At 35.7% G+C, this 16,004-nt stretch overlaps 1 protein-coding gene across 1 annotated transcript in view; it reads left to right on the top strand.

The window, feature by feature from the left end:
• prkdc (protein kinase, DNA-activated, catalytic subunit) overlaps positions 1-16,004 on the top strand; it is a 280,348-nt gene that overhangs the window by 3,702 nt on the left and 260,642 nt on the right. Inside the window, exons 4-9 of the mRNA XM_051928733.1 lie at positions 5,167-5,241; positions 6,091-6,199; positions 10,433-10,545; positions 13,375-13,474; positions 14,116-14,171; positions 14,700-14,730. Coding sequence (XP_051784693.1) covers positions 5,167-5,241; positions 6,091-6,199; positions 10,433-10,545; positions 13,375-13,474; positions 14,116-14,171; positions 14,700-14,730 — 484 coding nt within the window. The remainder of the gene's footprint in view (positions 1-5,166; positions 5,242-6,090; positions 6,200-10,432; positions 10,546-13,374; positions 13,475-14,115; positions 14,172-14,699; positions 14,731-16,004) is intronic.

The raw sequence follows: 16,004 nt of genomic DNA, 5'->3' as shown, positions 1-16,004 counted from the left end.
TGTCAGACCAGTCTTTGACTTGCTCTGACTATGTCAGGCAGGTTTGATTTTGTCCTATGGGGTGTGTGTGTGCTGACAACCAATGAGCTCTCAGCCAGAGGTTAAATGCATAGAATTCAGCCACAAGGAATAAGGAATGTGAGTGTTTTGGCACGTCTGTTACAAGTCTCGTGTTTGTTGTACCATTGCAGAATGGAATAAGGAAAATAAATGGCAGAGATTGTTGATGAACTCGCCATACCTGTAAAGTCTTTGTGCAAGTGCAAGTTCTGTCAAACAGCAAGTTATTTGGCTATAAGCATGCAGTTACCTCGCATTACTAAAGAAATTTTGGAGGATATGTCAGACTTGATGACTGAAGTTGCTGATCTCGTCGGTTAGATTAACTACATTTAACTAGCGATTTTTATTGATCCTTATATGTCAATTAAATTTTTTGAACTGATGCATTGAAAATCAATTTTCAGGTACCTATTGGTTGACAAAACGTCTAGTTCATGAAGTAAGTTTAATACATTTCCCAATCTAGCAAAAAATATGTTAAAGACTAGCAGTTTATTTGAACATCCTTCTAGTAAGCATCATGAAGGCAGAACATAGTTTGATTCGTGATCATTTTTTAATCTACATTAGGATTGGAGAGAAGAGAATCGGATTTTTACAGGAAAGCAAATTCATATTTACATTAGGGTACCATCCCATTGTGAGCATGATGAAATTAATTGTGACAAACATTTCTGTCCTTTTAAATGGAATATTCCTTTAATATATGTTGATTTATTTTAGAGATACTTTGCTAATTGGGAATAGGGTAATTTGTGTCTATACTCTTTTTCTAGTTATATTTTAAATAAGTATAACTAAAATTTTTCTTCACTTAATGCATTAAAGTAGTCTTAATATCAAAGACTTTTGACTAGCCCTGTGATTCTGCCAGCTATGTGGTACAGGAGTACCTCTTAAGGAAACACATACACACACAAAACTGTAATAAAGTGGCCCTTAAAAACCACAGTGGCCGATCCTGTTTTTCTGTATTTGGCTTTGCTTCAATTCCATCGCTCTGTTTCCTGGTGGTCCTATTGCGAGACCTCACTACCAATTTGTCCACCTTGTTCTCATTCATTGTCCAATGCCCATGCCAATTTGAAGTCTTCCTCCACTACTTGGGGTCTGAGGTAACTCCACCCCCAACTATGCCAGCTTCAAGACTACCTCGAAACCACACTTCAAAAATGAGGATTTTTTTTGCGAAAAAGATCTTCTTAACAAGTGAGTGTGATCTTCCTCTCCCACCCCATTCCCCAACAAGAACTCTCCACTCCATTCTGCTGTCTCTCTCTTGCTCAGGTCCAGTCCGCCAACATTATAATATTTTTAGTTTTGGTAAACATTTTTAGTTTACTATCATTATTATAATATTAGTAAAAACTGTAACATTAATGCAAAAGAATTTACAATATGGAACAAAGATGCATTTTAGCCATTATTAATAATAAAATAAACGTATCCATCATTACTGCATAACATTTCCACTGTTAATTAACATTAGTGATGTTAGTTTACAAAGGCTTTCTTTTTATTAAACAATTTTATTTAACTTGACTCCTCTGTCTGGTTGTTTGTCTGGGTCAAATGTTGCAACTGATTTTAAAACCCAGTTTTGGTGAAGCGAATTTCTTCAAATTTTGCATACGTGTTCAGTATCAATGACAATACAATAATCTGTCAAAACTGATGCAATTACAGTACTTAACAAAATTCGCAGTAATCAATGGTTATGCGATTCTAATTAACGCACACGTAACAATGATGGAGAGAGAATATTATTGCGATATAGGAGCATTCAAGTGAGAGACATATCGGATTGCTCCCACTTGCCTCTTCCAGTGAGTGGAGTCAGTAAATATGCATGCCGACTTTATTTGTTTACTCTTGCAAAGGAGCAGCCTTGATGATCACAGTGAGGAAGTAATGGCGTAAGCTTGCCGTTCTGTTTTTTTTTTTTTTTTTTTTGCAGCGACTGAGCGCTATTCCTATAAGTGTCTGAATAGAAAAATAGAGGCCAAAATATAATTCTTTTTAGTATTTAAATAATTCTGCAAAGAAGATATGTAATCCTTTTAAAAAAGCTTCCCGTTCATGAAAAATGATTAAAGAAAAATCATTTGCAAAAAACCCAAACTAAAAAGTAAAAAATATAATGTATAAACAAATTAAGTAAAACAAATTTATTTTCTTTAGTTATAAATGAACTAAAAAGCAAAAAAAAAGTTTCTTTAACCACAATTTTTGTTGTTATATGTGACTAAATAAAATCGTGGGGCGCACATAAATTAATTCATTCAAGCAATTAATAGAATAGCTATGTTAATCATAAAATATAAAAAAAACAAAAAACATTGTCATTTCCCCACCATGCTAACCAAGTTTCAAAAATTGTTTGAATCATTTAATTTATGTGCGCCCCACGATTTCATTTAGTCACGTATTACTACGAAAATTGTGATTAAAAGAAATTTTTTTTTGCTTTTTTATGCATTTATAAAGAAAATAAAATCGTTTTACTTTCATTTTTTATATATTTTCTGATAGAATGAAGCGTTCATTCTTTCCTAAAAATAAATACAGGAACATGTAGAACCTAAAGAGTATAGCCAAGAAGCAGTCAGTCTGCACATTAACTTTGAATTATTTTGCACTTTTTTGACCTGAAGTAGTGTGTAAGTTACGAATACTTATTTTCATCTGAATTCACTTGAAACTTTAATTTTTGTATATTAAAAGTATTAAGTTTTAGGCTTTCAATTTTTATTCTGTGTCAAACCACACTGCTATTCTTACATTTAAAAAAAATATTAAAAAATGAGCTTGCATAAGAAAACCTAAAAGACACACTCCAAAACCTAAACAAAAACTATCAGTAATTACTTGTTAAAAATCCAAAATTAGGAATGACAGATTTAAGAAAGCATGTTTGTGCCTAAAAATTGTTGTACAGTATTTGAAAACATTTAATTCATGGAGGGGTGTATGACAAAAAAGGGGTTGATAACACCTGGTTTGGAGATATCAAACAACATTTGATCACATATGTGTCAGTGGTCTACTGCAGTTAAGCATTTACCTTGATTTTGATAGGTCTACTGTTATCTCAAATCCTGCTGTTAGCAGTAACCGAGATCCAAGATTGCAGTATTGGGTTTATAAACTGCTCAAAAAACTAAAGGAACACTTTGAAAACACATCAGATCTCTACGGGAAAAGAAAAATCCTGCTGGATATCTATACTGATATGGACTGGGTAATGTGTTAGGAACGAAAGGATGCCACATCGTTTGATGGAAACGAAAATTATCAACCTACAGAGGACAGAATTCAAAGACACCCCGAAAATCAAAGTGAAAAAATGATGGGGCAGGCTAGTCCATTTTGCTGAAATTTCATTGCAGCAACTCAAAATCATACTCGGTAGTTTGTATGGCCCCCACGTGCTTGTATGCATGCCTGGCAACGTCGGGTCATGCTCCTAATGAGGCGATGGATGGTGTCCTGGGGTTTGTGAACCCCTGCAATAAAAAAAATGATACCTGATATGAGAAAAATACAATTGTTGCACTGTAAATAAAGTAAAAGGACATATTTAGAACAAAGAAAGAATATGTAATTTTTTTTCTTAGTCTCAAAAATTTCACTTAGTTATTTAGTTTAAGAACGTCAACTTTAGCAGGGCTGCTGCAGCTCCCAGTTTGAAACCCCCTGGTTTATAGAAGTCTATTAAGGATTACTTTATAGAAACAGACATATTAACTTATTTGGAAAATAATTTTTTTGAAAAAGGCTCAGGTGTTATTAGTTGGAATTGAATTGATTCACAAAACACTATTACAAATTGAGAATTTTAATTGATTTGACAAGTCACTGTCAATTCACAACTCTGAGTGGCAGGTAATGACAAACTACGCAATTCTGAGTTTATAGTACAGTTTTTTATTTACAAAGTATTGCCACTTTTTGTTTCCACCTGCCACAAAAATGGTCTAGATCTTCTTATATTAGCCTGAGTGAAATATAAGAGGTGATAACTGTTACTTCTTGATAATGGTTAGTGTGTAGTTGAGGAAGTACTTGTTTCCTCTGGACTTTTTAAAATGAAAATGCTATCATTTATATATTTTTAGCTACACAATTTTATATCTAGCTGCCATTTTGTGTTAATTTGGAAATGTGCTTATCTGGAAATCATTAGGTTTATATTGTATATTCTACATCATTGAAAACATTGAAGGTTTATACTTGTAAAACCAGAAGACAAAAATGGATAAAATGTTCCTGTTATTTTAGATGTAAAGGTTGTATTTGTGATTAGGTTTTCACTTGGCAGCTGGTTTAACTGGTAAAGATTTATTTATTTTTATTTTTATTTTTTTGGATCTTTTATTGAATTTATTAAAATAATTTAACATTCCATACAAATAATAGTCATTCAGTCATTCATTTTCCAACCTGCTTTATCGTAACACAGGGTCATGAGGGTCTGCTGGAGCCAATCCCAGCCAGCATGGGGCGCAAGGCAGGAACAAACCCCGGGCAGGGCGTCAGCCCACCCCAGCAAATAATACATGTAAATTCAAATAAGCCAGAGTAAAACTTTGAGAGTACGGTAGTAAAGAGGGAAAGGTGTCCTTCTCACCAATATAATGCTTATTCTAAAATGTTATTGAATAGATCCTGACAGGTTTTAAAAACGTTTTGAACAGATCCTCTAAATGAGAATCTGATTTTTTTTCCAATTTCAAATAGCATGTAATATCGGTTACCCACTGACTTGAAAAGAAAGATTTAATATAACTAATTAAAGTCCTTTATTTACACACCACATCATGGACAGGCATATTCAGGAATATTTAAAGAATTATTGTGGTTAGTTATGTTTATATATTGTGTTTTTCTTCTGTGTGTACATTGATGAAATTTAAACACAACAGTTATTTTATGTTTTTTTGGTATTTTTATGTTTTAACAAAGGATACTCCTTTGTAAAATTATATTACATAATATGTATGAGCAGCAGTTGTCATTTGAAGTGCAAGCCTTTAAATCAACAGTTATGCTTTGTTCACATATTTTCAGTACATTACTTGACTCATTTTATTCTTTTGGTAGGATGTTTGCCTTGTTGTTTATACTAAAGACAGAGCTGCAAGAAGCAGAGTTTCTGCCTTGGATCTTCTTATTAAGGTAGTGTGAATATCTTGTGTTAATGTATAAAAAATTTAAAAAAAATTGTTGTATTTGATGTTTTGAATTTGAAAATGTGGTAAGCCATAAAGACCAGTTATAGGACTAACTAGTGAAAGTTCTCTGTTTAATTGCTGTGACCTCAGATGTTGCTCCTATTTTTGCTTTATTCATCTGAGCCATGCATTTCTCCATTTTAGTCGAGTTCCTGCCAAAGTCTCCAGGTTTCAACCACTTCTGTGAATTTCTCTTATGCATTTATTTCAAAACCTATTAGACTAGTGCATTTTTTTCATGATGCTTATATGTGTTGATAATGTCACATCTACAACAGCACATACTCTCATTTGCACCTGTAACACATGCATTAAGAAAACACATATTATAGAAAGCTTTTGTGCTGTTTGTATGTGTTTAAACATTTGTTAGGAGAAATGTTTTTAGCAGTGGCGTATTTTTCATTTTATGTGTTTTGTTTGTAGCATATTCTCTGTTATCATTTGTTCTTCTAATAAATAAATGCCGCCTTCATCTACCAGATGTGTATGCATTTCTGTGTTACACAGTTTATGGTCTCTATAGCTCTTACAGAATTGTGCATTTCTTTACGTGTGTGTTCTTTATGTAGCAATCTTTTTCATGCTCTGCATTTCACTGAAGCAACAAAGTATTTTCTTAACATTTTCTTCATTTGGCACTTTTAAGTAAAATCCAGTTTGTAATAATACATTTGTTTTCTATTTTTTGCATTGGCTCAAGGTAGGAACGAGTAATGAAATTGCAAACAATGTTTCTGGTTAATTTTTCATTTACCTACAGTTTAATTTTGTTTTCCTCTTCATCGAACAGTTGCTTTATGACAGCAGAGGTTCCACTGTCCTTCAGGATTTTAAAATTGCAGACATTTTCAATAAATTCTATGGGGATCTTGTTCAAAAGAGTAAATTTGCTGACACAGGTAAGAAAGACAACTCAATATCTGAAGCCATACGTTATGGAAAAAATGATAAATTATTTAGCATAGTACTAATAGTTCTCCCATGGCTAATTTTAAATGTTTGATTGCTAAAATCACCAGTAAAATAAATCAGTTTCTTAGGAGAGTAGCAGTCAGGGCCGCTGATGGAACGGTCCTTACGGATGACACTGCAGTTGTGACCCGCTGGGCTGGCTACTTTGAGCAGTTGGTTGTTCCAAGCTGATTCTCCAGCTAGAACGCTGGATATCTCGGGGTCCACGTTTCTTGAGGCTGATCCTCCAATTAGCTGTGAACCACCCAATCTCACTGAGATTGCACAGGTGGTGAACCAGCTGAGAGGAGGAAAGGCTGCAGGGATCTGTTGTTTCCAGGGGGTGAACTTCTCTAGGCTGGTGGTAAGGCTGGCTGGCATCATCCCAACTGACTTGTTGTCCCTGTCTGGAAAGGGAAGGGTGATCGCCTGGATTGCAGCAACTACAGGGGGATAACACTGCTTTTGGTCCCAGGTAAGGTCCTTGCTAGGGTCGTCCTCAATAGGATCTGTAATCACTTACCTACCAGTGACCAGAACAGTCTGGTTTTACACCTAAGAAGTCTACCATCAACTGCATCCTGGCACTGACGGTTCTCATGGAGTGCAAATGCGAACATTGGCAGAGTTTCTTTGCAGCCTTTGTCGATTTTTTTCGTAAAGTGTTTGACTCAGTTGATTGAGCTGCCCTGTGGAATATCCTGAGGGTTCGCTGGATACCCTTGAGGTTGCTGGATATCATGGCCGGGCTGTACACTTGTACTGTGAGTGCTGTGCAGAGTGGAGGCAGGACCTCTGCGTTTTTCCCAGTTGATTCTGGGGTTCGTCAGGGGTGTGTTCTTGCTCCTACTCTGTTCAATGCTTGCATGGACTGGGTGTTGGGCAAGGTTGTGTGGTCCAGTGGCTGTGGGGCATCTGTTGGTGAAGAAAGAGTCACGGATCTTGACTTTGCGGACGATGCTGTGATCTTCACGGAGTCAATGGAGGCTCTGATTGGGGAGCTAGAGAAACTGAGCGAGGAGTCTGAGTAGTGCTGGGCGGTATACCGGTTCATACCGAAAACCGTTTTTTATTTTTTTTATGATATGGATTTTTCTTATACCGCAACACCGGTTTAAATTGCCTAAATGACGTTCGGAACGTGGCGCAGCGGGAAACTGTTCAAGTGGGGACCTTTTTCACTTCTACACCGCTAAACACAGATTTGTTGCACTAGGACTCTTTTTCACTGCTACACCACCAAATAGTGGGCGGTAGCATAGGTATGCCGCGCGGTGAAAATGGACAGAGAGCCGAAAAAAAGCAGTCACATCTGTCGCCTGGAGATGCTTTAGTTTTAAAAGGTCAGATGTGTAAATACTGTTTCTATACTACTGGATAATACTGCAAGCCAAGTTGTACTTGTTTTATTTGTTTTCAATACAGTGTAATGTACCTGGGTACTGTGTAATAGTGTAACGACATTTTGACTTTATTCTCGACATTTCCACTTTAATCTTAACGCTTATGACGAGAATATATTCTTTTGACTTTATTCTCGTAATTTGTCATTAAAGTAGAACATCGTAAACTAAACTTCATCATAAAATGAATATTTAATTTACTAGATTTTCTCAAACCCCGTCATAAGTTATATAGCACATTAAATGCTTTGTGTTAAGTGATTCGTTCAGAGATGGGTGCAACTCTGAATGGATGGCATAATTAAACATGTATAACGAAGATATTTTTAAAGTTCTGAACACTCCGTGGGCTAAGTTTATGACTAGTTTTAATTTCACAAAGACGTTTATCATGTGGTGATTGGTTATGTGGTGAAAGAAAAAGGAAGGATAGGAACTGGGGTTTTGGTAGCCTACGTCAGATAGAGACAGCATGCATGCAATAAAGATAGCCTGCTCAGAAGAACATGCATTGAATTCTGTGTTCGTGTCTCCGACCAGCAGATCACAAACCCAACATTTACACAATATTTAAGTTAAACCTATGCAATAGCTATTCATACATCCAATTTTTTGGAGCCTCGTCACACCTGCCATAAAGTTCTCTACACTGAACATACACCTGGGGACCCCTTACTGCGAGGGAGCAGCACTACCGCCTCACTACCGTGCATGTGCAATACCTGCTTTAATGCATTTCATCATGAAAATGATATCAAGTATTTATCTTAGCATTCTAAATTTTCAGAAAGCAGGAATATCATGAAGTGAATGGATTCTGTATGGTGATTGCTTAAGAAGCGTAGTGATTAACCACTGGGTCGGGGAACGTAACACAAAGCATTTAATGTGCTGCATTAATTTATGACAGGGTAAATTAAGTAATTGATTAAACATTGATTTTAGGAAGAAGTTTAGTTTACGACATTCTACTTTAATTATGAAGTAAACTATGAGAATAAAGTGGAAATGTCGACTTTAATCTCAACATAAACGACGAGAATAAAGTGAAAATGTTGACTTTGTTCTCGACATATAGTTTGTTTTTTTCTTCCCAGTATAGCTTAGCTTGAAGCAAGGTCCATATTAATGCAGTTTGCCTAAATGATGGTTCAGCTGGTAAAGATGTCATCACCAAGTTGCACTTGTTGTATTTTATTTTAATTTGGTGAATACTGTGTAATGCACCAGGGCTTGAAGTCTTGAAGTAATAGTGCAACTATCAGTAATAATACTATTATTTATTTTATTGTTATTATTTATTAGTTTAAATATTATGCAGTTTAATGATGATAAAGTTGTTTAAAAAGTCACTTTAACGTGTCAGTGGACAGAGATTGTTAACATTAACAGAAAGTGTAGTTGGTTTACAAAAAATATTTACTATTTATTCCTTTTCTAAGACATATTCGGTGCAATACAATTTTTGACAAGCACTTCTGGATATTTTACTAAGTCTAAATGCCTCTCTGTATGGTTGAAAATATGTTGTCAACAACAACAACATTTATTTATATAGCACATTTTCATACAAAAAGTAGCTCAAAGTGCTTTACATAATGAAGAGAAGAAAAATAAAAGACAAAATAAGAAATTAAAATAAGACAACATTAGTTAACATAGAAAGGAGTAAGGTCCGATGGCCAGGGTGGACAGAAAAAACAAAAAAAAACTCCAGAAGGATGGAGAAAAAAATAAAATCTGTAGGGGTTCCAGGCCACGAGACCGCCCAGTCCCCTCTGGGCAGAATTATAGTTTGTTTTTGCAAAATTTGTTCAATAAAAAGGTTCTATATTTTGACTGCATCTGTCATGCAATGTGATACCTTCTCCATTAGTGCCACCCCCTTGAAAACTATCACTTTATGGGGCAATGCAAACCTGTATTAATACTTGTGTGCACATTAAAATGTTTTTTTTTGTACAATGTACAATACTCTTGACAGTGGAAAAGGTTATTCTTAGCCAGTAATTGCAGTGGAAAATGTGGTTAACATCCACTCATGCATGGGGAAACAAATACTGTCGAATACCGTGAAACCGGGATAATTTAGAAAAATACCGTGATATAGAATTTTGGTCATACCGCCCACCCCTAAGTCTGAGTGTCTGGGCTTGTGAGTGTCCTGGATAAAAACCAAGATCCAGGCCTGTAATGACCTCTTGGGCGCAGCCATCAGCAGTGTGTCTGTTTGTGGAGTGAGTGTACCTCAAGTTTACCTCAAGTAAACTTTTTTCATGTTGTCATTATGGGGTGTTGTGTGCAGAATTCTGAGGGAAAAAAATGAATTTAATCTATTTTGGAATAAGGCTGTAACATAACAAAATGTGGAAAAAGTGGTGTGCTGTGAAAACTTTCTGGATGCACTGTACAGTTTGATTTAACAATACGCAGCATACATGAAAAAATATTTGCAATCCATAACTTTTAATGCCTATTTAAATAATTTCACTTAGTTAAATTTTTTAATTCATTCACAATATTTTTCTAACTTATGACAGAATGATCTTTTGTTTTACTAATTGTGGATAAGTGTTTTAGTCCAGCCTTTACAAGAGAGTGAAAGAGGGAAAGTCCTGTTTTAAATGCTTAAAATACAACTGTCAAAATCCTTTAACATTTGCATCTTGTATAATATTAAACTGCCAGCAGAGATATTTAAGCTCTGAAATCTTTCATCACCATTAATGGAGTTCACTGTTTTTCTTCCTGTTGATTTTCTTTTTCCCTTCATTCTAGTTCTAGAGAAAGTGTATGAGCTACTGGGTATATTGGCAGAGGTACAGCCCAGTGACATGTTGGATAGCTCTGATAAACTGTACCGTGCTTACCTGAGTGAACTGAAACTACAGGTTAGTGCTTATATGTTCAGGTCTCGCTAGCTCTAATCCACAATGCTTGAAAGAAAAGATAATAGTACTGACAGAGTAAGGTAAGCTGCCCTTGGCTATTGTCCCTTTCACATTTGTCCTCCCATTTCACATATGTCTTTTGTGGGCACATTTCCTCCTTTTCTTTATCATGGTTTATGCAGAGGCAAATAAAGATGTCTTAAAGAGGAGGTGCTGCCAAAATACATCCATCCATCCATTATCCAACCTGCAATATCCTAACTACAGGGTCACGGGTGGTCTGCTGGAACCAATCCCAGCCAACACAGGGCGCAAGGTAGGAAACGAACCCCAGGCAGGGCGCCAGCCCACCGCAGGGTGCGCACACACACACACACACACACCAAGCGCACACTAGGGACAATTTAGAATCGCCGGTACACCTAACCTGCATGTCTTCGGACTGTGGGAGGAAACCGGAGCACCTGGAGGAAACCCACACAGACACTGGGAGAACATGCAAACTCCATGCAGGGAGGACCCGGGAAGCGAACCCAGGTCTCCTAACTGCGAGGCAGCAGCGCTACCCACTGTGCCACTGTGCCGCCCTGCCAAAATACAGTTCTATGCAAAAGTTTGGACATGTCTGGCCAAGTTAAATATGTTGTTGATATTTGAGGTATAAAAAAAAAAAAAAAAAAACCTAGTAAATATAAATTTAGCATGAGACAAACTAAAACAGTAACATTTATGTGAAAATGTTAATGCACAGTTGTGATTGATTTGATGAATTGATGAAGAAAATAATCATGTTTGGGCTCCCTGTTAAGTTTAAAAATAAGTTTAAAAGGATACTGGTAAATGTAGTGCTCTGTTTTATTTTTAATGAGACGTCTACCAACTCTACCAAGTGTTCAGGTTAAAATGTTGCAAAAGATTCATATAGAAGTGATAATTATCAGGGATTCAATGATACAATATTATCTTGATGCTTGAATCACAATACAATAATATTGTGGTTCAGTTCTGTTATATATTGCAGCTAATTTCTCTTTTTTGACTGAAATTGAAATTGTATTATTATAAACAAAAATGTCTGATAAATTAATCATCAAAAAACACTTAACCTCAATCCGTACCATTTTTAGTGTAAAGAAATTTTAAGTATCTTTAGTATTAGGTTGAAAAAATTTTGTAGACTCTATTATCCCAGAGGGAATTTTTTATGTGTATAAATTCTTTTTTAAATGCATTACATACTAGGCTTATAAGTGGAATTACAATTTGTAAGAATAAAGTAACCTGAATTAAGTTTAACTTAAGGGCAACATCATGGCGCTATTATTAGTACTGTTGTCTTGCGATACCAGGACTGTGCTTTCAGTCCAGCCTGGTCATACTTTTTGTGGACTTTGCATGTTGTTCTTGTGTGTATGTGGATTTTTCTCCAGGTACTTGGGTTTCTCCCATAGTCTCAAATGAGATTACCTGGTGACTCCAAATTGGCCAGGAGTGAGCATATAGGACTATCTGTATGAGTGATTGTTTGATTGACACGTACTTCATCTACAACTGGTTTCTGCCTTGTGCTTGATGCTGCCCAGATAGTTTTCTCCATACTCTCAACCAGATTAAGCAAATCCTAAAAACCATGAATGGATGAGTTACATTGAATTGATCTGAGTACTGGGATATGCTACTGCTGTCTTGGATAAGCGGGTTAGGAAATGGATGGATTAAGTTAGAATAGGTGTCTAAAATTGACCAATTGTCAGTCAGTCAGTCATTGTCCAACCCACTATATCCTAACTACAGGGTCATGGGTTTCTGCTGGAGCCAATCCTAGCCAACACAAGGCGCAAGGCAGGAACACACGCACACACTAGGGACAATTTAAGATTGCCAGTGCTCCTAACCTGCATGTCTTTGGACTGTGGGAGGAAACCGGAGCACCTGGAGAACACCCATGCAGACACGGGGAGAACATGCAAACTCCACGCAGGGAGGACTCGGGAAGTGAACCCAGGTCTCCTTACTGCGAGGCAGCAGCGCTACCACTGCGCCGCCTTCGATCAGTTGTGTTAGGTTTAAAAGCTTTGCATTCAAGTAATGAACTCATTTTAACTAGAACATTTTTTATATCAAACAGTTTCTGGTAGATTACTGGTCCTAAAGTTTAGTGTTGTTATTGAAATAATTACTTTGGCATTGTTTTGGATATATTATTGAATAAAACTTTACAAGCTACATTTGGGTTATGATCTTCTTTCTAAAGCATTATGCTGTTACATACATCCACATTTAATTTTCTGGCTTCACCATGACAATGAACTGAAAGAAATTTTCACATTTTGAGCTGCCTTTTTATTGATATAATTATTTTGTCATTAAGAGTCATTCTTTAATTTTTATGATAAAATTTTTTATTAAAGTTCAGCTGGAAGATAACAGCTATGAAGAGTGATTGAAGTCAAAACCTCTGTTGTTTCATTTACCTTTGTTGTCCATAACAAAAACAAAACTCTGTGCTGCATTTGTTGTTTAGATACAGTATACTTTCTGTCTAATTTAAGGTAAAGCATTTAAAGGAGTGTTTTTTTTTCCCCTATAATATTCAGATTTTTGTTTTGTACATTCAAGAATCTGGACAGTGTTTTTCGTTGTTGCTTTAATGATTTAAAATTATAATGGATGTGTAACATGAATTAAAATATTGCACTGCATTTTCCTGTCTTGCCAAATAAATTGAATTCTGCCAATGTTACCTTAATTTCTGATAATAATTTACATGCAAACTTCATCCTTTTTGTCATTTTTTTTTTTTTTGGTGTGATTTATGTCTTGTCTTAGATGACCTCAGCAACAAGAGAACCCAAGCTTCCTGTAGTAGCTGGATGTCTAAAAGGCTTAACAGCTCTTATGATCAATTTTACAAAGTCAATGGAGGAAGGTGAGGTTTTTGTAGCATAATTATTACATTACATTTTCTTTGTTGCTTTATTTGCTTTATAAAATGTATATTGACTGCTAAAATATTCTTGCTTTATTAACTTTATGAGGTTAAGCCTATTTTTGGTTTATTGATTATGCATGTAGAAAAGATCAAGATTTGAAATACCGATTTCAATGAACATTGAAAATTCTGCTGTTGTTCATTTTTTGCAAATCCACTAGATGGCAGTACATACCTGCCATTAGCAGTTTTAATGAGAAAAAGATTAAATGTTAACTTGCTGCCATAAATAAGTGGATGCCACAGCACATGGCCCATTTGCAGTATCATGTATACTGTAAATTTCTAGTATTTCCAGGTTACCGATAGATTCATATTTTTACGCTTGCTTTTCAATAAGTACTTCTTGATTATAGTGAGTTAAACTCTAAACAAGTCAACAGTGAAAGGGTCTGGATTGAGTTAGTTTTTCATTTTGTGTTTTGGGAGTGAATCCAGGCTCGCGCTCTGTGGTAGAATACATATGTTTTAACCCACAAAAAAAGAACACACAATAAGCACAGAATACTTGTTAAAATGTCAAGACATGGTCTTCTGGTTTTCTCACGATACTCATCATTGTTTTTGTTTACATGCAGATCCCAAAACTTCAAAGGAAATCTTTGATTATGCACTAAAAGCAATAACTCCCCAGGTAAAACTTTTTTTTAGTATATCATACAGCATCTGTTCAATGTCCAGGGATCTCTGTATATTTGTTAAAGTGCACATTCACCAGTAAAATTACTGGAATTTTTTTGTAATGTTACAATGAATTAAAAGCCAAATGATAGACTAGCTGGTTGTTGTTGTTGTTGTTTCAAGATTAGAAAAACTTTGTTTAGGCAAGCATTTATTGCAGCAAATTTATTTATCTTTGGTACACTGTTTATGGAGTGTGCTTGCCTTATTTCAATTGTGTACAACACAATAATGTCAAGTTGAATATTTTTATCAACTTTGTACAATGGAAATAAATGGGGACAAACCTGTGTAAGATGTGTGAGTGCAAGGCTATGTTAACACAGTCCTTTTTTTACTTATCGCATTTTTTTTTTTATTGGAGCAAGTGAGACGTAGTCATTGAGGTCACAGAGTCCCATTATTATATTTGAATAACAAATGTCTTGATGTTTGAATGTATTGTAACTTCATTTAAATAAGTACTCTTTTCTCTTAACAGACAGAGCTAAAAAGATATGCTGTGCTTTTGGGTAAGAATTAAAGTAAATGTCTTTATGATGTATAACGTTTTTATGTTTAATAAGGCTTATATCAGGTTTATTTTTTATTTCCATTTTTAAATGGAATTTTGCTGATGGAGTCAAAAATTTGCTATAGAGTTAAGTTCAGATTTTAAGTCTATTATATTCAAATCTTTGAGATATGTTGATTTTAGCATGCTGTATGTGTGTGTGTGTATGTCTGTGAAAAATGGAAAATTGTTTTTCATGTCTTAAACTTAATAACTAATTGTCTGAAAATTATACAATTTTTGCATTGTGTAGAATTCCTGCACATCTTAGCAAAGAGAGAACATTTTAGAAGAAGTGGGTTTCAAGTTATCCACTTTGAACACCAATACCTTCTGTATGTATATATATATATATATATATATATATATATATATATATATATATATATATATATATACAGTGGAACCTCTAGATACGAGTTTAATTCGTTCCAGAACTGAGCTTGTATAGCGAATTTCTCGTATCTAGAACAAACTTCCCCATTGAAAATAATGAAAATCCAGTTAATCCGTTCTGCACCCCAAATATATTAACATAAAAATCAATTTTCCTAACAAATAACACTGATAAATTATATATACTGTAGTCTACCTTTAATAAATAACACTGGTAAATAATAGAACTGATTATTAAAAGAATCAAAACAGGTGTCCAAAGTGCAGTAGAGCATTCAATAAATCTTTAAATAAATAATCCTTAAAACAGTTGTGAAGTGGAGGTTTAAAATACACAAGAATAACAATCCTTTAACACGAGGTTAAAACGTCAAAAGGATGCCGTCTTTAAAAAACAGATGACAATCCCCGGTGCTTCTTCTCTGTTAGCGTCTCACCTGCGGGCTCTGCAACAGGCGAGACACTCTTAATGCAGCTGACCTTCTCTACACCGTCCTGCTTCAGCTGTTTGGCTAGCCTGTTCAGCTCACTGTTCAGCTACACGCGAACCTGCACTCACTCGCCTGCCTGCCTGCCTGCCCCCCCCCCCCTCTCTCTCTCTCTCTCTCTCTCTCTCTCTCTCTCTCTCTCTCTCTCTCTCTCTCTCTCTCTTTTACTTTTTCTCCCCCTTAACCTGCTCGCGCTTCTCTATATATGCGGGGAGGACATGGCAGCTGCAGCCCATCAGCCACAGGAACAATCATGGATGTGGGCAGTTTCCCACCTGTGCACTTAAGTGAGAAACGCAGACACCGCAGATCGCGGCTCGCAACTGCTACCACGCCCCCTTGCTAAGCC

This window comes from Erpetoichthys calabaricus, chromosome 6 (assembly GCF_900747795.2).
Source record: "Erpetoichthys calabaricus chromosome 6, fErpCal1.3, whole genome shotgun sequence".
In the NCBI taxonomy this organism is placed as follows: domain Eukaryota; kingdom Metazoa; phylum Chordata; class Cladistia; order Polypteriformes; family Polypteridae; genus Erpetoichthys; species Erpetoichthys calabaricus.
Note: the sequence above shows the minus strand (reverse complement) of the source record. Positions and strands in the feature narration are given on the sequence as shown.